The sequence below is a fragment of the Hemitrygon akajei genome, chromosome 8 (genome assembly GCF_048418815.1).
Source record: "Hemitrygon akajei chromosome 8, sHemAka1.3, whole genome shotgun sequence".
NCBI classification, from domain to species: Eukaryota; Metazoa; Chordata; class Chondrichthyes; order Myliobatiformes; family Dasyatidae; genus Hemitrygon; species Hemitrygon akajei.
The window spans coordinates 126,412,654-126,434,643 of NC_133131.1; the positions used below are offsets into that span (position 1 = coordinate 126,412,654).

General features: G+C 39.4%; 1 protein-coding gene across 1 annotated transcript; it reads right to left on the bottom strand.

Annotated features, from left to right (window-relative positions):
* Positions 1-131: 131 nt before the first annotated feature.
* LOC140732243 (complement C1q-like protein 3) lies at positions 132-3,558 on the bottom strand. Its single transcript, XM_073054585.1, has 2 exons — positions 2,293-3,558; positions 132-1,573 (listed from the first exon to the last, which is right to left on the bottom strand). The coding sequence occupies exons 1-2, from the start codon at positions 2,878-2,880 to the stop codon at positions 1,394-1,396; spliced, it is 768 nt and encodes a 255-aa protein (XP_072910686.1). The 5' UTR covers positions 2,881-3,558; the 3' UTR covers positions 132-1,393.
* Between the last annotated feature and the right edge of the window lie 18,432 nt (positions 3,559-21,990).

Here is a 21,990-nt window from a genome sequence, read left to right on the forward strand (position 1 = left end):
AAATGTTTTCTACAAAGTTTTAACCCTAAATTTAAGGCGTTATTTTAATGTACAGATCATAACTTGAATGATATTTATGCATTGAAACAACACACTGTTTACGTTAAATTTAACATAGAGTAGACGAGACATTTGAAGGTATTGCATCTTTTAATGAACAGCAATATTTTATAACATTAGTCTGGGTCCAAAGCAATAACGGAAGAATTGGAATGAGATGAATAAAAATTAACGTGTAAATGGAGAAAAGAAATGTCTGCCTTATACCAGAAGTCAAAATGAGTCGAATTCCTAGATTAAACCAAAACAATTAAAACTGTGGAAGAAATTAAATGCCAAACGCCTTAAGTTAACCAAATTTAGTATTGAGGCTAAATGTTGGAAGCACGTTTTAACTGTATCCTAACTTCACACGATTGTTTTTCGGCTGTAATCCCATCGCAAGCGGCTGTCGGTTTTACGTGCAGTGGAATTATTCATCAGGGAAGTGGGACGTACCTGCTGAAATCTAAGGGTATCACTTACAAGCTTGGATGGCCAAATCTGTACAATTTAGTCAAGCGGTCTAATGATGTATGAAAAATTAACTGCTATCAAAGTGTTGACGAAATTTATTGTTATAAAATCAATGATATTTGTGTGACGTGAAAACATTGAATACCTTAATCTTATATGATTAAAAGATTTATTTTAAAAATCTATTGCATCTTATTGCATATACATATATATCGAATTTGAAATTCATGCCACAGCAATCAGAAAGCTGCACATTATCTATTGCGCACACATTATCCTTTATATTAAAGTGTAATTGTTAAATGAAAGATCAACTCCGATAGATGGCAAACACTGACCTTATTAAAGACAGCAGCATACTCATTTAACATTGCAATTATAATCGTTGTCAGAAAATCGTTGCTCACCACGGCGAGTAATGTGGAATTCCAAGCAGAGAAATGGTTAGTCGCTACAACCAAAGAGATGCTGAATGGATAAAGCTGTAAATTCAATACATCAAAGCATCAGAGGATGAGAACACCTGCTTCCCCCCACATGATCTTGAGGCTTTATAGAGAAATTGACCCCTCTGCTCAGAACTGGGCTGACTTCCTCTCACAAATACAATGCTAACATTGAGAAATTGCTTTGGGCAGAAAAGTCAGAATAACCCAAAACTGAGCTTATTTATATGGACATCGTCTTTTGTGCAAGTATGTTTCAAATAGCTTTTCTTTCAACAAATAAAAATGGCTGACTGTATCCAGAAGTACCGTGCACATTTGGAGACCGTCCATTTGGTGTTTGCAGTGATCTTTCTTGGCGTGGGGATCTCGCCCTCAGACATCCCCGCAGGAAGTGATTCGATTTGCTTCTTTTTCCGTTCCTTCATTCCTCAATCGGCGTAGACTATAAATCCAGAGAAGGTGCTGTACTTATTGTTGTTACCGCCGTGGGCCTTGCCACCATCCAGTTTAATATAAACTTCATCTCCTGCATCCAAGTGTAGCACGACGCTGTTACTGGCATAGTCGTAGTTCTGGTCGGCGTCCTGGGCGATGGCGCTGGCTCGAACCTACAGAAGGTTGAGGAAAGTTACGGAAAGTGCAAGACTAATTTGAACACTAAATTCCATCAGCAGCAATGGACAATGAGCTATTCGCATCAGTTTTCAACATTCATATCGTCATATATTTTGTCATATCTGTCTTGCTTAGCCTGTCCTACTTGAGTTTATATCTATTCATTTCATTACAGTTATCATTGTTTCGAGCTATTATTCGGGTCCAAGCTTCGTAGTTCTCATGTTAATCCTAAATTTCAACAATCCCTATTCCGCCCCCACCCCCAGTCTCTCTCTCTCTCTCTCTCTCTCTCTCTCTCTCTCTCTCTCTCTCTCTCTCTCTCTCTCTCTCTCTCTCTCTCTCACACACACACACACACACACACACACACACACACACACACACACACACACACACACACACACACACACACACACACACACACACACACACACACACACACACACACACACACACACACACACACACACCGTGATTACACTCCTTTGTTTTTTAAACCCTTTACTCGAAGCCTAAGACAAAAGATACGGAGCTTAAACATAACGCGGGGATCACGCATTTTATTAAACTGCCTAGCTAACTACTTAAACAAACCCCGGAAAACTCTCCTTTGCCCAGTATGCCAACTCTTCTCCCATTGAGTAAAAAAGCACAAATGCAATGCTAACTTTCCCCTCAGCTGCTGAAACTTGTTCGAAGGATCGCTCACCTGGCCATTTTTACACAGATCTGCCCACATGCTGGTGCCGTCGCCACCTCTCATCAAAACGTGGTAAGTGAAGAAGTAAATCCCCGGGATGGAGCAGGTAAACTTGCCGGTGGTCGGGTCATAGTGGTTCCCGAGATTAGTGACCACATCGTCGAACTTGAGCATCTCGTAACCCTCGTGTGGTCGCTTGAGGCCGGCGTAAAAAGCGATCTTCGGCACAGTGCTGTAGGTCGCAGCGCTGATGGCTCCGGCGTTTGGCCCTGGAGGTCCCGGTAAGCCGGGGAGTCCCGGTCTGCCTGGCTCGCCCTTTCCTCCCGGTGGCCCGATAGAGCCCGGCGGTCCTGGTTCGCCGGGCGGACCCCTGGGCCCGGCCTTCCCCGATCTCCCCGGCTCCCCTTTGGGTCCTTGGATGAAAGTGGGTAAGGGCATCACGCTGTGATCCCGCACCGTCTCTGCCGCCGCCGCCGTGGTGGCTTTCGTGTCATAGGGGTCGCAGACCATCCTGCAGGTGCCCAGCATCTCGTAGTGGGCGGACGTACCGGCCGAGTTCACCAGCACCGGGATCAAGATCACCAGCAGAAGGACCATGACGACTCCCACCGCCGCAGCGATCAGTCTCTTCTTGCGGACGACCCGCGTGAGAGGGGGACGATCGTCCTGCCTGCCTTTGGAAGAAATCGTGATGGTTGTGTGAGGACCACGACCAGGGAGAAAACAAGGGATACTTGCCCGAACAGTTTCAGCCTCGGCTCGACTTGACCCTGACTTGGCCAGTTCTTGGCAGTCTGGATGTGCTCGAGCTCGCTCTGGGGCTGTTGAGTGAGACGGCTATTGGACGGTGCCTGGAATTTAAGTACGGGCAGGGACGGCAAGAATCTTCTTCTCACGCCTCCAGCCAGATGCCACCTGTCCCGATCCTGTATTCACGTGTGAGCAGAAGAGCAAATCATCTCAAAGCACACAGAGATACACACACGCACGCACACACACACACACACAAACACTCCTCACTCCTCATCGAATTAGTTGCGATTGACTCCTCGTTCAGATAAGCCGCTCCAACTCAGCAGCAAAACAAACGCAAGATGAGCGGACGGTCTGGACAACCTGTTGGCCCAGGCGGATTCCCGTTATTTATTAAGACCCACGAAAAGTTGTTTCCAGCAGCTTCGATATTCAGAATGATTGGGAGAGAGGGGGGAGCCACAGAAATGAGCTCCCAAACTGCTACATTGAGAAATTTCCTCTCGATCTGCATGGAAGGAAGGCAAACCGCAGGCTCTCGCTGGGGAAGGAGTAATTTGAAAGTCTAATGTCAAGAGAAGCAGCCCTGCCATTCGTGGCTGTGTCTGTTTTAAAATAAAATGCCTGCCAAATCAGTGATGAATCCGAGTTACCGTAGTGTAGAGGATGCTAGGTTCAGAAATGTTTAACACTCTCCAAGCTACTTCACCTGCGCTACCTTTACACTTTTATGTGCTCGGTTAAGGTCATGTACCATGGCACTGGAAAACAAAAATGAATCGATCGTTCATCCTTAAGAATAAATGTCAGATCCTCTGTTTACTAGCGCCGGGGTGAGCTGTAAAACTGCTCAGACCGGCAGGCTGAACAGAAGAATAGTACAGCTCGCCAGAGCGAAGACCGTCGAAACTGATAATGCTAGACAGATTTTTAGAGACACCAATGTGTCCTTGTACTGTAGATGTACCATTTATAACATATTTAAGTCTAAGAGCTTACGACTACTTGCTGATCATTTCGTGTAAAACACAATCAGAAAATGCCTCGTTTAAATTAAGCTCTACAAGACTCACAGTTCTGTTGAAATGGAGATAATTGGGTATATCCGTGTAACGAGCAGATTATGATAAATCTCCTGAAAACTAAACAAAACCGGGAATGGCAATGCAATCTTAAAGATGTTGAAGCATGTAATGCAGTATTTGTCAGAAATGGCACATTAACGTTACCGTTGTGCTCCATCAGTGGATGATTACTGTTTGCAGATTAGAATGTAGTTTGAGTTTCAAGCCTCACCCATGTCACTGTGAACCAAGATAACAATTAAGCCTCATGCTAACCACAGCACATAACAAAGTTCAAAGTAAGATCTATTATCAAAGTACATACAGGTCACCACACAATTTAGTGAGGAACACCTCACTGAAGAATTCCCGGACCTAAATGACTACTTTTCTTGAAACTGACAACCTAGTTTTGATCTTAGTCAACTAACATTCAGTATATTACACTAATTGATCACTTTATTAGGTACCTCCTTCTCCTAATAAAGTGGCCGTTGAGTGTATGTTCATAGCCTTCTGCTGCTGTAGCCCATCTACTTCAAGGTTCGATATGTTATGCATTCAGATATGTTCTTCCACACAGCAGTATTGAAACGTACAGTCTTTTGAGTTACTGTCACCTTCCTGTCAGTTTAAACCAGTCTGGCCATTCTCCTCTGACCTCCCATTAACAAGGCTCACAGAAATGCCATTCACTGGCTGTGTTTCTTTTTGTTTCCTGCACCTTTCTCAGTAGACTGTTGCATGTGAAAATCCCAGGAGATCAGCAGTTTCCGAGATACTCAAACCACCAACAATCATTCCACAGTCTATGTCACTTAGATAATATTTCTGAACAAATAAACATCTTCCCCTTACCTGCATGCATTGACTTTCTGTCATCTGATTGGCTGATTAAGCATTTGCATTAACGAGCAGGTATACAGGTGTACCTAATAAAGATATCACTGAGTATGCACTTGCAGCATAGACACTAGTTAATGGCCAGAACCCAAAACCTTGAAGGATCCCTTCTCCTTCTCTTGTCTAACATACTAAGGGAAGTTGTAACTCTACAGTCAGCTAATTCAGCTGGAAACCTTCTGCCCAAGCATTTGTAAAAACAAAGCTCCTCAAGGCTTTTCACATATTGACATAATGTGCTTGGTAGCAATTTTGAATGACAACTCTTTTATTCTTTTTCTCAATGTTGCACATTTTTGCCACGAAAAGCAAAAGTCCCAACAAAATCATCCTCAAAAAATTTCAAACTCTAGAAATAATTAGCCTATTCTTCAAACTGAGATAGGTCAGCTTACATATAGTTCATGAGATATGAACATCAGAGGAAAAGTAGCTGTATATTGTATTTCCCCAATTTCCCTGAACTGATTGCACAGTTAAGAGTGTCTCCAGAATCATAAATAAGCCAGAGAGTCTGAAGATGGCAGATAAGTGTGAGGTGCTACATTTTGGTAGGACTAATCAAAATAGGACATACATGATAAATGGTAGGGCATTGAGGAATGCGGTAGAACAGAGTGATAATGGTGCATAGTTCCCTGAAGGTGGAATCTCATGTGGATAGGGTGGTGAAGAAAGCTTTTGGTATGCTGACCTTTATAAATCAGAGCATTGAGTGTAGGAGTTGGGATGTAATGTTAAAATTGTACAAGGCATTGGTGAGACCAAATTTGGAGTATTGTGTACAGTTCTGATCACCGAATTATAGGAAAGATGTCAACAAAAACTCTCTCAAAAGAGAGTACAGAGGAGATTTACTAGAATGTTACCTAGGTTCCAGTACCTAAGTTACAGAGAAAGGTTGAACAAGTTAGGTCTTTATTCTTTGGAGCGTAGAAGGTTGAGGGGGGACTTGATAGAAGTAGTATTTAACATTATGAGGGGGATAGATAGAGTTGACGTGGATAGGCTTTTTCCATTGAGAGTAGGAGAGTTTCAAACAAGAGGACATGAGTTGAGAGTTATGGGGCAAAAGTTTAGGAGTAACATGAGGGGGAACTTCTTTACTCAGAGAGTGGTAGCTGTGTGGAATGAGCTTCCAGTAGAAGTGGTAGAGGCAGGTTCGATATTGTCATTAAAAAAAAATTGGATAGGTATATGGACAGGAAAGGAATGGAAGGTTATGGGCTGAGTGCGGGTCAGTGGGACTAGGTGAGAGTAAGTGTTCGGCACGGACTAGAAGGGCCAAGATGGCCTGTTTCTGTGCTGTAATTGTTATATGGCTATATATAGTTATATCCTTCCCTGAAGAACACAGGGAATCAGATAAGTCTCATGTACAATCCAGTTGTTTCTTGGTTATGACTATTAAGCGAAGATATTTTAAAATAAAACTTAGATTTGTTTAAGTACTCATATTTGAATCCCACAGTTGTGGTAGTAAGTTCATATATTTGAACCTCATAGTGAGATTCAAACGTCAATGGAACAGATCAATATTCCAGTTATGCATCTGTACCTTGTGTTGTCATTATTACTGAGGGTTAATAGGTTGGTCTGAAATAGGACTTTATGAGTTTGTTTGGATTTCTATCAACTGAGTTTTCCTAACTTAGTGGTCAAAATTCAAGGCAAAGGCTGAGCAAAGTAAGGAGGAAAGTGGAGACAAGCAAAGTGTGGAAGCTGGATTCTGAATCTTAAACAAACTGCTGGAAGAAACCTATGAGCCAAGCAGCACCTGTGGAGGCAAAGGGATGGTGAATATGTTAGATCAAAACTGATACAGGATCTCACCATGCAGGGACTACCACTAGAGGTCATGGAATAAGGATGAAAGGTGAAAAGTTTAAAGAGAACATGAGGGGAAACTTTCACTCAGAAGGTTGTGAGAGTGTGGAATTATCTGCTAGCGCAAGTGGTGTATACAAGCTCAATTTCAGCATTTGAAGTTTGGATGTGTACATGGATGGTAGGGGTATGGAGGACTATGGTCCCAGTGCAGGTTAATGGGAGTAGATAGTTTAAATGGTTTGGCATGGACTAAATGAGCCAAATGACTTGTTTCTGTGCTATACTTTTGTATTAATCTATGACTCAATGTGAAATGTTAACTATCACTTTGCCTCCAAAAAGTCAGCTTGGTCCATTCTTTAGTAGGAGGCATGTAAATTTATCTAGTTTAGAAGCTGAGCTAGGAACCATACAGATTTGCAGACCAAACCTGAAGTCAAAGAGGTGATGAAAGAAATAACTAACAACCACATCTAGGTCATTCTTCAAAAATGTTGTTTGTTGGCATCTGAATGATTTAGGACCCAGAATACATTTGATTCTCCCACTTGCTGAGATTATTTCAGAATATTTCAAATATGGATTATCTCTGTTTATCATAACTCTGCCTGATCATGTGCATTGAAGCCTTGTTTATTTCCTTAAATCTTTCTTAAATTTCCATTTTCAACAAATGTTCAATTATCATTGGACATCAGAATCAGAATTACAATCAGGCTTAATATCGCTGACATATATCGTGAAATGTGTTGCTTTGCAGCACCAGTACATCACAATACATAATACTAAAAATGATAAATTGCAATAAATAAATAATATATACAATTAAATTAAATATGTAGTGAAAACTGAGAGAAAAAAGAAAGAAATTAGTGGGGTAGTATACATGTGTTCATTGTTCAGAAATTTGATGGCTGAGGTGAAGAAGCTGTTCCTAAAATGTTAAGTGTGTGTCTTCAGGCTCATGTACCTCCTCCTTGATGGTAGCAATGGAAAGAGGGCATGTACTGGGTGACAGGGTTCTTAATGATGGAAGCTGTCATTTTGAGTCATTGCCTTTGATGACGTATTAGATGCCAGGGTGGCTAGTGCCCATACTGGATTTGTCTGAATTTACAACCTTTTAAAGATTTTTCCAATCCTATCAGAGATGGTGATGCAAACAGTAGGATGTTCTCCACAGTACATCGGCAGAAATTTTCAATAGTCTTTGGTGGCATACCAAGTCACCTCAAACTCCTAATGAAATACTTCCCACTTTTGTGCCTTCTTTGTAATTGCATCAATATATTGGGCCCAGGATAGATCCTGTCTTCCAGGAACTTGAAAGAACTCACCTATTCCATTTCTGATCCCTTGATGAGAATTAGTGTGTGTTCCCTCAACTTCCTCTGCCAAAAGTCTACAATCAATTCTTTGGTCTTACTGATGTTGGGTGCAAGATTGTTGCTGTGATACCACTCAGCCAGCTGATCTATCTTGCTTCTGTATGCCTCCACATCATTATCTGAAATTCTGCCAGCAATAGTTGTGTCATGGGCCAGTTTATAGATGGCATTTGAGCTGTGCCTAGCCACACAGTCATGGGTGTAGAGAAAGTAGAACAATAGACTGAGTACACATCCTTGACATGCACCAGTGTTGATTGTCAGTGAGAAGGAGATGTTATTTCCAGTCCACACTGACTGTGGTCTCTTAACGAGGAAATCAAGCATCCATTTGCAGAGAGAGATACAGAAGCCCGGGTTTTGGAGCCTGGTAATTAGAAATGACGGTATGATTGTGTTGAATGCTGAGCTGTAATTAATAAACAGATACCTCATGTAGGTAGCACACAAAAAATGGTGAAGGAACTCAGCAGGCCAGGCAACATCTATGGAAAAGAGTAAACAGTTAACGTTTTGGGTGGAGACCTTCAGCCTGAAATGTTGGCTGTTTACTCTTTTCCATAGATGCTACCTGGCCTGCTGAGTTCCTCCAGCATTTTGTGTGCATTGCTTGGATTTCCAACATCTGCAGATTTTCTCTTGTTTGTGAACCTGATGTAGGTATTGCTATTGTTCAGGGCCAAGTGCAGAGCCAGTGAGATTGCATCCACTGTAGACCTTTTATAGTGATAGGCAAGTTGCTGAGGCTGGAGTTGATTCTGGCCATGACCAACCTCTCAAAGCACTTCTTCACAGTAGATATGAATGCAGCTGGGTAATAGTTGCTGAGGCAGTCCGCCCTGCTCTTCTTGGACACTCGTATGATTATCGCCCTTTTTAAGCAGGTGGGAACCTTTGGCTGCAGCAGTCAGAGATTGAAGGTGTCCTTGAACACACCGCTCAGTTGGTTGGCACAGTTTGTCAGTGCTCTACCAAGTACACTATCAGGGTCTGATGCCTTGCAAGGGTTCTCCCTCATTGATGCACCATCAATAACTCTCGGAGACGGGAGGCAAAAGATAGGCTTTTATTAGCTGCAAACGTGACCACGACATCTTGGAGACCGAGGGAGGAGCAATGCCTCCAATCGCCTTTATACCGGGGTCTGTGGGAGGAGCCACAGGAGCAGTCAGCAGAGGGGCGTGTCCAGACAGGTATACACATAGTTTACCACACTCATAAAAGATGTTCTGACATTGGCCTCTAAGACAGGGATCACAGCATCACCAGATGCTGCAGGGATTTGCACAGGTGTAGTTTTATTCTCCCTTTCAAAGCGTACGTAGAAGACATTGAACACGTGTGAGTGAAGCATCCCAGACATTCATAAAGTTAGGGTTTGCCTTGTAGGAAGTAATGATCTGTTACCCCTACCAGAGCCAAAGTACATCTGATTTCATCTATAACCTCAATCAGAAACGGTTATTATGCTCTTAAAATAGCCTTCCATAGGCCATACATGGACTTCTTTTTGGATCACTGGTCTTGAATGCCACAGATCAATAGACTTGATTCAGCCACTACTTTTCGTTTGGGTATGTTTGGGATGTAAAGATTTTCTTGATTAGGTTTGTATTTGCATTTGGACCAGTAACAGATGATCTCACAACCAAGGTATAAAGTAAAAAAAAACAAGTATGCACTCACAAAGAATTTTGAGTATATGTTTAACTATTCCTCATTATGAATGACTTTCCTTGTCCTTCAATAATAAGACTTTGCCTCATCAACTAATGAATCAAATACATGAACTTCCTGCAACTGTTTTGAATATAAAATAAAAACAACAGAAAAATTGTCAGCAACAGACAGGATTAAAGTGCTTTACTGTGTTTTCTTTCCCTTCCAAAAGAATTTTTTACTGAAGCTTATATGGTATCAGTATAAGTCAGGTTGGATCATGAAAGCTTCCACAATTTTGAGTTCCTAAGCCTTCCCTAAGTGCATAATTGATAGTTAGATGACTGAATTTTAATTTTCAAGTGTAAAGATGGAACATATGGTGTGAGCTGAATGTTTTATAAAGGTCCATATTGTTTACTCAGTTTTGATTTGATTATTTCAATCTTACATTTTGAGATTTGTTATTCTGATTGATTGCTAATTTGGATCTAAATGACTATTGGCACAATGGATGCATAAATAGGCATAATCTCTTGTAATTTTCCAAATACTTCAGCAAAGCAAATTACATCTTCTAGGTTTTCATGAAGTGGCATAGACAATATTTCCTTCCAGTGTATAGATATTCAATCAAGGTTAAAAACTATTCATACAGATTTGATACTAGTTCCAAAAAAAAGCTAAATGCTCAAATGCAATTAATTGCCAGGACTTTTTTTTAATCGCAGATCACTGAAAAATGCTGTGAAAGAGATCTATGAGGCAATAATATTTATTATAATGGAGCATTGGATAATGAAGATACAAATGGAATATGGATTATGAGGGCTGCTCAAAGGTTCATTGGGGTCTCCCTTCAAGTCATTCAAGATATTTATCAGGAGCGCTACCTATGTCAGGCCCGGAGCATTGTCAGTGATACCTCTCATCTGTCCCACAATCTCTTTGATCCCCTACTATCAGAAAGAAGGTACTGTAGCATTAGGACCAGGACTGTTATGATGGGAAACAGCTTCTTTCCCGCTAGACCAAGAGTCTACCAAACTTCCTGCCACCACTCTGCCATCACTTATGAAGCAGCAGTAATATTATGCTGCTTACTTTTTAAATTGTGTCTTAAATGTGCTTTATGCTAAATGTCAATCTTCTCCAATATATTTTATTATTTGTTAATTTCTTCATGTTAATCTTACTTTATGTGTTGTGTGAGTTATATGTACTGTGTTGCGTATCTTAGTCCAGGGGAAATTTGTTTCATTTGACAGTATATATGTATACAGTTGACAAACTGTATACAGAATGACAAACTGTGTGAACTTAATTTTGAATTTGGGATTGAACATGAACAGAATCAACAAAAAGGTTCAGGCAGTGACATATATCCGATTGTCTTTTGCATTTTCATGGCATTGAGTATCAGATGCAAATTTGAAAGTTGAGATTTTTAAATTGCAGATTATAACTGCTGATATCTTTCATGTCTTTGAGGAGGTTAGGTACTTGTGAGCTGAGGCATTTGATAATATACTGCAAAGAACTCTTAAGCATTCAGTCTGAGTTTTGGATGTGCTTAATAGATTGAAGTAATAAGAGAGGACTCTTCATATTGGGATAAATAACAGGTGGAGTCAAATAGTTTTCTTTGTGCTGTAGATTTCACTAACTTTATGCTTTAATGTCAAGGTTTAATTATTGGATGGATTATTTCTGGGAATGGCCAAAGTACTTAATAGGATGCTTTAGTGAATGGCCTCAGAACTCTGTTCACTGAAGTTCAATCTTGACTTCTGATAGTCTTTGTGGAGTTTTCACATTCATTCTCTGAATCCACAGTGCTCTGATTTCCTCCCACATTCCAATCACAAAATGGGTAGGTTAATTAACTTTAGTAAATTATCTCTGGTGCAGTTCAATATTGGTAGATTCAGGGTCGAGCTGATGGGAATGTGATAGTGTTTAGGTTACAAGGAAATTAATGGAATCGATGGGATTACACTGAGGGTTGGCACAGACTCATTGGGCTGTTTGCCGTCTGATATTGCAAGATAAAATATTAAATAAAGATTAATGCAAGGAACTTCGCTATTATGACTTATACCAATGACAGCAATTGGAAATCCATTGAGTTACTGGGAAGGTTTCAGATGACACCTATCTAGGAGGTAAGAGGGAACTCAAAATGGGAAAGTAATTTGAATAACATATAAGGAAGAAAACTAATGAGAGATGAATATTTCATGAAAAAATGAAAGTACTAAAGGAAAAAAGTGAAAAATATATCTGCTCCATAACTGGAGATGAAATTGCTAATAATATTGTCGATGATTATCAACATGCCCAACCAGTGCTGAGAAATAATAAACAAAGCCAATGTAAAATTGAGTCAATGAGGATCAGACTCAATGGGCCATGTGACTTAAATCTACTCCAATGTCCTATGGTTTTATGGTCAATTTATCCAAGAGAACTGAGAGGAAGACAAAATCAAGCTGAATTTTGCTCTAGTTAGATTATATGATAATTCTGTATTTATATCTGGTTACTGAGTCATAGAAGCAATACAAAACTCAATTCTATATTTGATGTGCCACCCATGAAGCCAAAACACTGAATTTTCAAGGTGATTGTTAACCTATGAGTTTCCAAAGTCAGGTGTGAAATTTTGTATGTCCTAGAAAAGAGGGACACAATGGAATAGATGTAACTTGCTATATTAGCATAATCAGATATTAAGAAGATCAATAATGCTTTTAATGAGTTGTCTTTATCAAATAGATTGAATTTTGGAAACCAATCATTACACTATGAATATGGAAAAGTGTAATATCAATACTTTTTGAAGGAAGGCCCATAACCCACTACTAATCATTTATTAATCTTCATTGCTCAAATCCAGTTTAGACAGGAGCAGTGCAATTCTGTTTTTTTTTGGGTATCTAATAATTTAGGAAAAAGCAGAAGCAAGCCCAATCCAACACCAACTCCGTTGGGTTTATGCTGTATAGCAGTGTTAATTAATGTAGTTTCATAAAGTTGAATTGCAGAGGATCGTTTTGCACTCAATGTAAGCAATAAAGCTTTTCAATTCCAGATGGATTTTACTTTCCCAAAACTATCAGGATCAGGAGCAATGAGCCAGAAATTCCAATGTCAGAAAGGCATATCAATTGCCTAAGCTCTAAGAAGGTACAAATAAGTATATATTGTTGATCACATTGCAAAGTAATTGTAGAGGGAAAAGGCTTTCCAACTCATCAAAATATTATGAAGGAAATATAATGTGCCTTTCATTGCAGCATTTAATTATTTTGTAATTAATTCTGGGGTTATGCCTGCACAACCCAACAGTTGCCTATTTATCCATTGCTTTAATCATGACTTGTGTATAAATTAACTTATTCATGCTGATCCTATATTTTTCATTTTTCTAATTTGTAATTTTGCCCCTCTCCCACTCCAAATAGGAGACTGTTTTTGGTTCAGGGTTTTAGCATTTGGCAAATCTGTGCATATTAAGAATAGGGTAAATAAATGAAGGTTGTTGATATCAGTAATATGGACTGGTTGCAGATTTATTTTAATTATTTTTGACAAAGCTTTCATTTTATTTCATGCAACTGCCATCACCTTCTATTTTGTATCTCACTTCTACTGGCCCTTTTAATATTTTGGCCTGTCCCATTAGGTCACAATTATTATGCCATTACCCAATGCATCCTTCATACAAGTAGCTTTCTCAGTATTTTCTGTGAGCATTTTAAAAGGCAAATGTAACATTTTTATGGCAAAATGAATAAAAATTGCATGGTTGACACCCATTCCCTGCACGGATTTTTCTCAGTAAAGTAACTACTTTGTTGCAAAGGTTTTCTTTTCTATTTAATTTTTAATTAGTTAACACAAAAATTCAAGCCCTTCCTATAGCTTCGGTGAAAAGAGTTTTCTGTATTTACATTGCTGGATCCTGTATAATCTGATGAATCTTTGAGAAATCACCTCTCAGACACTTCCTTTCAAGTGTAAAAAGTCCAACATTGGTAAAAGCTTTATCTTTCTGGTGAATCATATCTTTGGTGCTTGAAAGTATTATGTTGCTTTATTTAACACTGCCTCCAGTAACAATGTGTATTTTGTATCACAGTCATTAAAAACTGCACAACTGGGTCAAATTATCATCCGGTTGTACATTTCAGCATGCACTCATTTGTCTCGACACCTATGTTTTATGCTGAGGGTCAACTCCATTGAAACCCCTAGATCTTTGTCAAATCAATGTGCCCAGTTGATAAACTCCAGCGAAGAACTGAGAGTGTACAATCCTGCCACAGATATAATCTTTCTTTTCTTTCTGTTGCTTGTTGTTTGACTTAACTTAGAGTACCACAGAATAATGAGCAAACGAGTTCAAAAATGTACTTACAGATTGGATCCACATGTAAATATTTCTCATGTTCAGATCTTTTAAAAAGGCAATTAATTCAATATAGATCACAGTGGTATCAGAAAATTGGCTCAGGCAGCTACTTGTGAGATTTAGCTCAGCATAGATAATTTTTGCTTGCATTTTATACTCTGAAGATATTACAATATATTGCGTCCTCACTCTTAACAGAAATTGGATTCTGTGTGCATCCACGTTTGTATGGTTTGGCCTTTAATTTTGACTACAATAGCCTTAAGTGTGGCATTATTTTCTTCCATGGAACATCCACTAAGCTTAGTTTTCAATTCTCATGGTGTAGGAAACAGTGATGGTGCCTTTACTTTTCAGAGATATTTTTCACAAATTGGATGCTAGCTGCATGCTGTAATGTTTAACTTCCCTTGATCATCTTGAACCTCAGAGAAGCAGGGTTCACTTGCAGCACAAGATTTGATTATGGCATGGGATTGCCCAAATACACAGAATATTGCAGTCTGCCCTTTCCCTTTCGATCCATTTCCCATCAATAACAGCTTTATCTGTCATTATACTGTGGCTGCCATGGGGAGAGTACATAATAATCCCCAGCTACTTTCAGTCGGATTCATGTTGTATGCATCTCTAACACCAGATCTGTTCCGAGCTCTTTCATGGAAGGGAATTACCAGGCAGACAGAGGAAAATGATGCAAGGACGTGCTCACAGTTTCTTTGAAGATGTGTAAGATTCCCATTTATTCCTGGAAACCTGTGGTCCATGACCACTCAAGGTGAAGAAGAGGTGTTTGGGATGGTCTAAAGAACTTCACAATCATCCACCAGGAGCACCCTGAAGCCCTTGGTAAGTAGTGACAGGAGTAGACCACCACACAAACCAGCCCTATACTCACCCCATCAGCTACTACAGCTTCATCAGTGGAAGAGTCTGCATTTCCTACATTAGCTACTTCGGAACACACAAAACCAGAGAGGAAGCAAATCCCTCCAACCTGAGGAACTGCTTAAGAAGAAAGAAGAGGCTTTCAGTGTTTGACTTTCTTCTCAATAGTCAGCTATTCCTGCAGCTTCTGAGGAGAACTGCAAAAGCTATTGTAAAACCTGGTTCCATGTACAAACTGCCAAAGATTTAGCTTTCACTGGATTTATGTGAGTTATCCAAAAGGATAGCATGACTATATGCACAATATATTGTTATGATTATTTTGTCATGGATGATTTATGTTAATTTAAGTTTATGTTAACCTATGTTAGTCATGTTTGCAATGCACTCTGCTGCTGTAAAAAGATATTTTTTATAGATTTTATACCCTATTAATTATGGCTATGACAATAAATTTGAACTTGAACCTGAGAACATCTAATGAAGGGAAAATGCATTTACCAGGCACTACAATGGATTTCTAATAACTAGCAAGGAAAAATTACTGTGTGCAATTTACGAGAGGAATATTATAATTTGGCTTTTGTTGAGTGATTAGTATTCAGTGTTATTCGCAGTGAATCTGTGAACCTTGGGATTTTTAAGCAAGTAAACTTTACATGCATTGTAAGGCATAACCTGCAAATCTTGAGATTGCTGCAGGTGATTTAGCACAACGTCACAGGCTACACATTTTGTTACCTTCTCCACCATCATTAAGGGAAATCAATAAATTGCTGAAAAATTCAGTTATTATGAACTATTCTCACTACAAAATACTTTGAAAACACAAAGCTCTATTGCTTGAGATGTATGCCAATTTCAACATAAACTGAATGATCATTGTGCATTGAAATACTGCGGCCTTAAAATATGACTTATTTTATGCATGTGGATTGTCAATTCTTCAGATTAATATTTCAAAATATAATAGTTACTTTTAAATTTTTTAAAAAATTGATAATTGATTTATTTACTTGGTTACTCATTCATCTGAACATCACTGGCAAGGGTAGATTTTTTGCCCATTACTAAGTGCCCTAAATGAGCTTCTTGCTTGAACTTCTACAGTCTTTCTGGTTAAGGCACTGCCACAATACTGTATAGTAGGACATTCCATGACGTAGACACAGTGATGATAAAGGAGCAGCAACATATTTCCAGGCAAGAATTCTGTGTGACTTGGATGCAAACCTGCTAGTGGTGGTGTAACCATATGCCTGCTACACTTGACCTTAGTGATGGGTTTAAGAAGTGCTGTTGGAGTAGATTAGCTAAGTAACTGTAGCATTTTATGAATGGTAAACTGTACGTTACTGTCACTCTGTGCCAAAGAGGAAGGGAATGATGTTTGAAATCTTGGATGGAGGACAGGTTGCTTTGTTCTGGATCGTGCCGATCTTCTTGAGGGCTTTGAAGCCGCACTCATGAAGGCATTAAGCTCCATACATACAATATGCCTTGTATCTAGTGGAATGCCTTTCCCTAGAGAATATGCAGCTTGTGATATGCTCTTAAAATCACAGTACTTACCTGGCTGGTACAAATGAGCTTCTTGTCAGGATATTAATTATATGGATTCAGCAGATGTAACGCTATTGACTCTCAATGGTAGGTGGATGTGCACTCAGTGCCTGACATATTTGTGGTACAAATGCTATTTGTCACTCATGTCTGAATGTTGTCTAAGTCTTGGATGGACGGGGGAGTTTTCTGTGTAGCTGAGAGTGGAATTGAGCATTGTGCAATTTTCAGTGAATAAGTATCCCTATCTCCTCCATTATGCTGAAAAAGCAACTTAAAATGTTTGGGCTGAGGAAACTGCTTGGAGGAGATCCTGCAGTGATACTCTAGGGCTAGGATGGTGGATTTTCCTTAGTACATGGTAGGATTATAATCATTGGAATACTTTTCTCCTTATGTTTATGAACTTCAGTTTTAGTTCATTGATACCACACATGGCCAAATGATGCTTTGAAATCAAGAGTTGTCACTCTTATCTTACCGTAGTGGAGTGCTCCTCGTGAAATTCATAATAGTGAAAAGCATATTGATGAGTATTTACAACTTGTCAATGACAACTTTAGTTGAAAGTAGACTGACTAAGAGGTGATTAGTAAATTGGCTATGTCCAACAGGACACACCTGGACATTTTTATATACTGGAGACACAAGAGACTGCATATGCTGTAATATGGAGCAGAGAACAAACTGCTGGAGGAACCCAGCAGGTCAGGAAACATCTGTGGAGGGAAATGTGGAGTCTCTGTATTGTGTTGATCTGGATGGTGGAGCCTTCATGGAATGGTTACCTTGAAGAGAGAGCAGAGGTGACTCAGCAGGATGTTGCCTGGATTGGAGGACTGTGGTTATGGGTAGAGATAGGCTAGGTTTGGTTTTTTTTTTTTTGAAGCAAAGACTTGAAATGAACTGAGGAAAGTATTTAAGATTATGAGAGCACAGGTAGAAGAGACTTACAAAATCTTTTTTTCCATGGGAGAGGGTATCAAATGCAAGAGGGCATGGGTGAAAGGTGAAAGAAAGCAATTTTAAGGTGAACTTAGAAGAATTTTGTTTTACACAGAGTGGTTATGTATGGAATACACTTCCAGAGTGCAGTCAGATATAATGACATAGAGTGGTGACCTGAAGTTCACTCTGTAATCCAGCTGATGAAGGCAAGAATGCTAAACATGCTATCATTGTCAGGAATCTTTGGGCATGTATACCAAAAGCCATTTTGGTCCTCAAGACTCCATAGGGACTGCCAGTCATTGTATTTGCCCTATCCTTATTAGATCCCCAAAAAAGTGTAGATGCCCGTATTGTGTCTGTACTGGATGCTTGGCTAGAGAATCAACTAATTCTGGAGTGCTGATCTTGCTGTCTCAATTGCTCCCACTTATTTCATGATATCACATGAAGTGAACTGAATTGTCTGAAGATTGGCTTAGTAGGAATCGCAGAAAGAATCTCAGAGATTTTGCTTTTGAAATTTTTATTTTTCATTATTTCAACTTTTACCTTAACCTTGTACATGTTCCAGTCTCTACAAAAATGTTATCAGCTGACTAAATGCCTTCTTCCTTCTAGTTGCAAAATATACACAATATTTAATGTTACTGTCTGCACACCTATCTTGATGAATGCATTGTTGCTGGATTCTGTGTAACAAATGGCTCTTTGCAAAAGTGCCAGTAAAGGGGAAGTTCATATCATTGAGTTCACAGTGGTTTTCAACTTAAGGGTCTAGTTCAAATCAGCTTCTTAAAACCTATGTATACCTACTTTTCCTTTTTGACTGAATGTGCAACATCTCTCATCATCCAAGATTTCCATCCTTGTCTCTCTTCCTCACATGTTTTTCCTAAATTCTAACCCCACAAGTCAGATGTGAACCAATCCAATAACAGTGGCTTCCAATATATTCTCCCTAGCTCCTGCCACTGTTGTAATTAGCCTTTCCGCAATTGTAGCTCTCTGCTCCAATGTCCAGTCTTATCCTTATGCATGACGATCAGAAAATCTTTGATGTTATGATCACTGTTCCACAGAAACTAAATCACCTGGCCAGGCTTAATTCCCAAAATAAATTCTAGTAATACCCCTTCCCTACTTGGATTATCCATATGCTTTGTCAAGAATCTCTCCTGGACACAGGTAACATATTCTGTCCCATATAAGCTTATCTTTCTACTAGTTCAAAAGCTAATATTGCCATACTTCAAGCTGCACTTTACAACCTATCTCTCTTCCATCCAGTTGCCTGCATTTGGCTTGCATCCCTCTAAAATTTTTCTATCCGTGTACTTGTTCAAATATCTTTTAAACTTGGCAATTGTACCATCTCTACTTCCTCAAGCAGGTCATCCGTGTATCCACCACTGTCAAAGGGGAAAAATTCATCCCTCAGGTCTCCTTTAAATCTTTCCCTCTCACCTCAATCCAGTGCACTCTTGTTTTAGATTCCTCTACCCCTGGAAAAAGATTGTGACTACCCATCTTGTCTATGTTCCTCATGATTTTATAAATCTCTATAAGGTCACCCCTTAGACTCCTTTTCTCTAACAGAAATAGCCCAGTTATTGATTCTCCTTCATAATTTAAGCACTTCAGCCTGGGCCATATCCTTGTGAATCTTATGTACACTCTCTAGCATAATCACATCCTTCCTAATCGTGTGGTGAGGAGAACTGCACACGATATTCCAGGTACAATTTCATCACTGTCTTGTACAGCTGTAACATGCATCCCAAGACTTATACTAAACACTCTATCTAATAAAGGCAAGCATACCATTTACTTCCTCTCTGCCTAGTCTGCTGCATCGCTGCTTTCAGCGAACTACTATGTACATGTATGCTTCTCTTTTCTAGAACACATTCCAGGGCTCAGCCATTTACTCTGAACTAACATCCCAAAATGCATCACTTCACATTTGTTTGAGTTAAGTTCCATTCCTTTGACTAAGACAACTGCACTGCTCCACAGAGTGCTACATAACGTCATTCTTATGCTCAACTACACTCTGCAATGAGTCAACCTATAGCCAGGGAAGTGATCATGCAATCTTTGACGTGTAAATCTTCTACATCTTACTTTTAAGGTAAATTATTTTTATTCTTTCTTATTTCTCTTCTAATATTTGTATATTTGTGCAATTGTAATGCTACTATGACACTGTAATTTCCTTTGGGATCAATAAAGTATTTACTTCTCTTTGCCTGGATCCTGTTGAAACCTTAGACAACCTTCTTCGCTATTCACCACACCACCTATTTTGATATCATTTGCAAAACTACTAATCATGCTACCTATATTTGCATCCAAATGTCCCAGTGTTTTTATCTATGAAAGGTGCAACAAGGTAATGTGAATGCTTAACAGGAAAATGCTGCCCAGTTATCTTCACAGCTGCACAAAAGACCTTCAGCTCTCTTGCTACATGCCAATAACGTATGGAAGACCCTAAAGGGAGAATTGAGATGATAATAGCATTCTGCCAAGGGCATACAATGACATCCAGACTGATCTTCAAAGCTACCAACAGAAGTAAATAATGAAAAGACATACAAGCTGCTGACTGGCCTGATCAAAGGAGAAGTTTAAACAAATCTGTAAGGAGGTGAACACTGTTATGTCGGTTTCGCGAAAGTAGTGAGGTGTAATAAAGCATCGATATTAGTGTGGACAATTTATGGTTTTATATTTATAGCTTCTTTCTCAATTTTAGATTCTTCACAGCTATATGAAGCAGGATTAAAATAAAACAAGAAATGCACAGCAAATCAGGCAGCAACCTTTGGAGTGAGAACAAGAACTAAACTTTCATGTCAATAGCTTTCATCTGTGCCTTTCCAGCTTCAGCGGTTTTTTGTATAAATGCGCTGGAACCGTTTTCATAATTAGAATAATATATAAAGTAAATACTGAGTCACCCAAAACATGTTTGGACCTAGACTGCTTCTTTGTGAAGTCACTGAACCATGTTGTGCAGACTTGCTTCATGTTGCAATATAAATTACAAAACTCAGGAGGAAAGCCTCGGTCACAGATGTAAGTGGCTTCGTCCTAGGTAAGTCAATTTGGATGCTGTTAGACACCCTTGAAGAATGCAGCATTGTCTCAGCTTTTTTGTCAGACATCTCCATCATGTCCCTGACATGCAGCGATCTTGAGTATTTATAGAGGGATCCAATCCATGCTCGATTCAAAAACCATAAATCATTGACTGAAAATCAATGCATCTTGGTCAGAATGGATTTCTGCACACTTGCGATGTAAACCGAGTAAATGAAAATGACAATTTTCCAAAAAGACTTCAGCAATTGAATAGATGCAGTGTTGACTCTTGATTGAAACTGAATCACATTTGAACACATTGAACATTTTCCATTGACTGGGCATGAATTATGTTAAGTGCGGCATTTAACTTGATGTTAACTGTTATGTTTGTGGTACTGGGAAGCTGGGCGGCTGTGAATAACACAGATGAGAGACAGAGAGGTGAGGAACAAACTTGTTGCTGTTTATTTTATTTATAAGTCATCTACCCAAAATGTCCTCTCACATTATGTTCAGCTCGTAAAACACAGGGAAAATCAACAGCAACTCATAAGGGTCAAAATATACAAGAATACATAACAAATCCCTCCCCGCTTACCATAGAACCATAGAACACTACAGCACAGTACAGACCCTTCAGCCCTCCATGTTGTGCTGACCCATATAATCCTTAAAAAAAGTACTAAACCCACACTATCCCATAATCCTCCATTTTTCTTTCATCCATGTGCCTGTCCAAGAGGCTCTTAAATATCCCTAATGTTTTAGCCTCCACCTCCATCCCTGTCAAGTCATTCCAGGCACTCACAACCCTCTGTGTCAAAAACTTTCCCCTGATGTCTCCACTAAACTTCCCTCCCTTAATTTTGTAGATATGCCCTCTGGTGTTTTCTATTGGTGCCCTGGGAAACAGGTACTGACTATCCACCCTAAAGATTATTAGAAGATTATTATTATTACGTTACAAGTTTCTCCCTTTCCCATACACAGACCAGCTGCCGAACTATTAGCAGTCAATGGAGTAATCATCAAATTCAACCAACAATAAAAAACTTTTTTTTTAAACTAGGGAAAGAGGGTAGTCTGCCTCTATTCCGAGGCAACGCCTTGTGGATTATTCTGCCCCATGTGCTGAGGGTTATTCACTACACTAGAGATTCAGTCTGACTGGAGGCTGCCTGTTCCTGTGAGGGTACCAATG